Below are 6,000 nucleotides of genomic sequence, written 5' to 3' on the forward strand. Positions count from 1 at the left end.
AAATCCATCAGCAGAAGGTGCCTCCAAGGCATCAGGCACATGTGCAGTGAAGTGACATGTACTGGCTTTATATGTGCACTGCACTGGATTTGCAAGAGCTGGCTTGAGAGGACACATCCAGTTTTCATGGTTATCAGCCAAGCTAGAGTGGGTACATGTAAGGTATTGACACTGTGACTATTCATCCAATAGGTTTCACCTCCATGACTCATGACTACTAGTAAGTACATAATACAGTTACTGATAATACACATAGTGACACATATAGAAAGTTATTGAACTACAACACAAGACGGTGGCACTGGTTTAGGGACCTAAGAGGTGGTGGTAGATTCCACTTACGATACTCGCATTAGGTGGTACAATACTAATGTCCTTTTCTCTCCTAGTCTGTAACAGAATATGTACTGGAGTGAATTCATTACATGCTCAGAGATGATGAAGAATGGGAGAAGAGGACAGGACTTACACATTGTTTGAAACCTAAAAGTCTGAATGATTAAATGATTGTTCTATAAATTTACTAAAATTGGCTTACGCCTCAATTCTTCATGTCCATCCTCCATCGATATTATTAAAAGCGTCATAATTCTCTATTTAAAACAATCAGGAAATTGCTGTTTATGGACTTTTACTAATGATTCATTTAATCATGGACTTTTCTAGCTTTATAGTCAGCGTTTCTGCCCTTACATTTAACACAATAGCGGACATTGTACAAAGATTATCGGGAACAGTATTGTGAATTTGGCCTTTTCACATCACTGTTCACGCTCTAAACTAGCAGGTGAGCGAATGCTGGAAAAGTAAGAATCCTTCATTATATGTATATCATAATGAACTAGGAAGATTTAAAGAAAATTGGGTTCACAGTAGTTTTGCTGAAGTTGGCACTTGGGTTATGAAAGAGAATGAAGAACTGATCGCAAAGAGGAGAGAACTCTTCTGGAGACCGATATACCTCTGACGGCGGTATCCATGTCTGTACAGATAACTTATATGTTTCAGGTCTTATAGTAAACCTAATAACACGGAGATTACTGATAATTGTGGCAAAATATTCATCAATGTTGCATTGGTTCGTTCATTAAAGTGTCCACTGGTAAAAACAAATCAACCAATACTTTAGAATAAGAAATTTCAAGATTTTTAAGCAATTCACTAATTCTTTCATTATCCTAGAACTTTTTGCATTTGAAAACTACAGCATTTAAGTTAAGCAGACAGAGGGAGAAACTTCACTTTTTTCCCATCCATTGAATAAAAAGTGGGAAGTTGAAGGCAATTCAAAAGGTAGAGAAACTTAGATTTAGGAAACAACATCCTATTAGTGTTACTGTGAAATAGTTTTCCATTGTTTAAGCTACCGTACATTATCATTTCTATAAAATAGCCTTGTAATGTTTTTCACAAGGACTACTGAGAAACAGATAGAAAAGAATAGAGAAGTGTTTAAGGATAGACTTGAAAAATGAGATTTAGATATTATAGGTACTTTAAATAGATAGTGTCGGTAGATTATGCATATAGTTTCTGTAAATAGATAAAGACTACATGTGGATATTGATGTATCGTGAACAGAGGCTAAAGATAAGTACTGTAAATTGGTACTATAGATATATAATATAGATACTATATATATATATACACACACTATAGATACTGTAAATGGATTCTATAGATATATGCTATAGATACTGTAAACAGATACTATATAAATACTATAAATCCTATAGATATATACTGTAAATAGATACTATATACAGTATATATTCATATATATACACACACACTATTGATACTGTAAATAGATACTATAGAGAAATATTGTATATAGATACTGTAAATAGATACTCTATATGCTCTACATATATATACTATAGATAATGTAAATAGATACAATGAATATATATATATATATATATATAAACACACACTATAAATACTGTAAACATATATATTTATTATATACTGTAAATAGATAGCGTAGTTATATACTATAGATACTGTAAATAGATATTATATATACTATAAGTACTATAAGCAGATACTATAGACACTGTAAATAGACACTATAGAGAGATACATTGTATGCAGGTAGATTCATGGTACATGGATAGATACTGTAAATTGTACTCTCGATATATACTATAGACAATGTAAATATATATTATGGGTATATCCTGTAGTTAGATACTGTGAGTAGATATTGATAAATACTGTAAGTAGATACTATAGGTACTGTAAATAGGTATATAGGTATATACTATAGATTCTGTAAATAGATACTATGGATTAATACTGTAGATAGTGTAAATAGGTACTGTGGATAAAACTATGAATAGATCCTACAAATAGATGCTATAGATAGATACTAGATAAATAGTATAGATGGATAGATTGATACTGTGCATACATAGACAGATGCTATAAATATATACTAGATATATAGTACAGATGGATACTATATATTGCTAGATAGACAGATGATATAGATCAGTATTGTAGGTATATACTATAGAGGGATACTGTAAATTAATACTATGGATACTGTAAATTGATACTATACATACATACTAAAAGGATAGTGTAGATGAATACTGTATATTGATAGATGCTAAGTAGATTGATAGATGTTGTGAATAGATACTATAGATGGATACTGTAGATAGATACTAAAGATACCTTAAACTGATATAGATAAAAGCTAGACATATACAGTTACTCTGGACATATACTATAAATATAAAAAAAAATAGATTAAAAACTATAGATCAGTAATATTGCATGTAAATATAAACAATAACGATTAGTAATAGTTTGAATAAATAGATTAGTATTAATGAATCATTCTGATGATATAAGTTAGAAAGTTCTGTCTAACAAGTCAGTGAATATTTCTTAATGGCTCCAGATCCAGGAGCCCCCGAGGTGCTATATACCCTTTATACACACATCATCACTGGAAATATGTGATAGGAAAAAACAGATAACATGCACTACATCAATATTCTGCTGTTATGTCTATAAGGCCAGCAGGTTCACACTGAAGAATTTTTGATTTGCCTTTTTTTAGCCAAAACAAGCAGATACATGACAGATAACATCGTTTTCCCGTTCACTTTTCCTCCTTGTAGGATCCTCATATTAATGTAACAAGAAAGAAATAAATGTAGCATAAGCTCAACAAGCGGAGTTATTAGAACCTGATTCCTGTCTCACACATAGCCTTGTAATGTAATCTACTTAGCTCATTGTATCTGTTTGATGACATTTGAACATGGAAACAATACATCTGTTTATCTGCAGTCCTACGTAAAGCCACATATAACACTTCTCAATTTAGGCTATAACATTGAAAATATATGATATCATAGAGCACCAAATGACTAGGAAATGCTGGCTTAAAGTGCATATTGTCATCTATTTACATTGCTACTTATTGCTGCCACAAGTTACATCCAAGTGGACTAGAGGAGCTTAGTCTAAATCGTAAAAGTTGATATCGCTATTTTCATTCTAAGTTTAAAAACTTTTCTCAGGAGACTAATAGCATGGGGAATAAGACAAGCTGCTGGGAATTGTTTCCTCCTTACATCACATTCTCTCTGTCCTTACCATTCTCTGAAGAGGTCGAGTTGTCACAGTCAGAGATGAGCTGCTGAGGTTTTCTCTGCTTCCTGCGTGACATTTCAGCCACACCACGTCCACAGAACAAGTGCAGAACCTGATCTGTGCCTGCTGCCTCACAATAGATGAGACCCTCCTTTGTTCCCTTCCCTGCTCAGTTCTGGATGTCACTTATCATATGTTGTCCTTCATATCATTCTATCTATCTATCTATCTATCTATCTATCTATCTATCTATCTATCTATCTATCTATCTATCGATCCCGCTATCCAGCCTTCACAAATGTGCTAGGAACTTTCTTTGTCTGTCTCCCTGTAGCATATTTAATCTCACCCTGTGTTTGCTTTATCTGAAGCCCCTGTCCCAAACTCTCGGGCACATCACAGTTGGTCAGCTACTAATCAGACACTCCTACTTTCTCCAACTCCCACTTAATGTGACAAATAAGGCAAGAATTCCATGAAATTGACTGATTGCCCCTCTGAAATGGGTGCCTAGTCCTCCCCCCAGAGTCACCTTCCTTTTACTATAGAGGACAGTTTGAAGAATGTAGCTTTGTGAAACTTCTATATGGTAAACCCACAGATTTTAATGTTATTTCACGGTTAGGCAATCGATAATGCAGCAGTCATTTGAACTTTTGACAAGTTATAGAAAGATGGAAAGAATATGGCTACAATTACTCGAAATAATATTGTATTACTCTCTATACACTGTGCTCTTTATAATTTCTCCTTCTTAAGTTTCCATTTTTTTTTCTACCTAATACTGTTATCTGTACTCTGAAACAAAGCTATATGTCAACATAGGCTGTTACGAAGACATCTTAAAATAAATCTTTCGCAATCTGAAAGTAGCCCTGACGTTTGGCTGGAACACCAGCCAAGGCATCAAATCCTCCAAAAATACTTGTTAATGGTGATCAGGTCAATCGCGCCACATATGCCCCAAACCTGTTCCTTGTCCTAAAGGTTGTTTGTCATGATTATTGCTCACTGGAGCAATAATCATCATTGGACATGCTAAATAAAAGATGACCCTAGACATAAGGCTGAGTTCACATCTATTCTTCAAGTTAAAATGGCAGGCACCACAATGGACCTGAAAGTGCCCATTATAAGTCAATGGAGTGCGGTGGGCACCATTGGTGTTCATCATGTGACAGATCGGCACTCCATCACTCTTGCTTTCGAAATCAGTAAACATGGTCGACCATAATACGGAAATAGAAAATCTTACATCTTACCTTACACTGAAGTTCTCGTTATTTTATAAGAGTTTTATTCGTTAAGCAATACTATTATTGTTTCCGTGTGGTTATTTTGTGTATGAATGTTTCCATAAGTACAAAATTAAAGCAAAAACTACTATTTGAAAGCTTCAGGCTAGTCCAGACTTACATAAATGTTTTCGAACATGATATTCTAGAACTAGACAATTCTGAAAAGTAATGTTAGATGGAAGAAGATATTTCGTGATAAGACTTTCCTATGACAGTAGTAAAACTTCCTCAGCATTATACTTTTACTATAAAACAGTTTATAGTTTCTTTGTACCAATCCTATACCCCTAAAAATAAGCAAATATATAGAAACAGTATATGCTCCTTAGATAAATAGTGAACAGTTTCATTAAGTTGGTTGTAAAACCTGTAAGACAAGTTTGGGATGTAGCACTGAGTTTTCTATTCTTTTGTGTCTCTTTGATCCCCATCTCATTCAGCATATCATGAAGTTCTCGCAGAGAACAATATCTCTGCAGGGGAAGACGGAGGCGGGGGAAAAAAGAGGGGGAAAAGAGGGACAGTGAGGGTAAAAGAAGAGATTGGGAGGGGATTCAATGAAAGTGACTATGAAGCCACACAGCAGATGTCCTCTAGATGTATAATTTGAAAGTGTTGTCACATACGCAGCCTCAACAGGATGCTGAGGGATATGTGTTCAACCAATTTGTAGTGCCGCAGGAAATCCTGTGACCTTCAGTATTTTGATACAGGGGAGGCCAAAAGTGTGGCATAGAAATAGGCAGATTGCACTCAACTGTCTTGAACTGAGACAAAGTTAGCCAAGGAAAACTAGAGCTAAAACAAAGGCAGTGACTCGGTGGGAAGCTTGACACGATGCCAGTGGAATATAAAGTAATAAAGATGGGGTAACATACAGGAAAGGGTTCTGGTCTGGAAAATAGAGATGTACACGTGTCTCTCTAAGACATATCAGGCTTCCGCCCCATCTCTACACATCCTATTTTAAAAAAATAGTTATAGCTTTGCCAAATTCCTTGATAGTAGGTTGATTTCAGAGAAATCAGGCTGTGGCCTAGGCCGCTCACCATTAAAATGAACGCATAGGAACAAATAAGATAGATTT

At 34.9% G+C, this 6,000-nt stretch overlaps 1 protein-coding gene across 2 annotated transcripts in view; it reads right to left on the reverse strand.

Moving 5' to 3' along the window:
• The window catches only part of SALL2 (spalt like transcription factor 2), a 39,935-nt gene extending 35,939 nt beyond the window's left edge, over positions 1 to 3,996 (reverse strand). Inside the window, exon 1 of one of the 2 annotated variants that reach the window (XM_069761326.1) lies at positions 3,619 to 3,996. In XM_069761326.1, the coding sequence (XP_069617427.1) occupies positions 3,619 to 3,691 (73 nt within the window). In that variant the 5' untranslated portion in view covers positions 3,692 to 3,996. The remainder of the gene's footprint in view (positions 1 to 3,618) is intronic. The other variant, XM_069761309.1, reaches the window with a different exon arrangement.
• Between the last annotated feature and the right edge of the window lie 2,004 nt (positions 3,997 to 6,000).

Source organism: Ranitomeya imitator, chromosome 1 (genome assembly GCF_032444005.1).
Source record: "Ranitomeya imitator isolate aRanImi1 chromosome 1, aRanImi1.pri, whole genome shotgun sequence".
NCBI classification, from domain to species: Eukaryota; Metazoa; Chordata; class Amphibia; order Anura; family Dendrobatidae; genus Ranitomeya; species Ranitomeya imitator.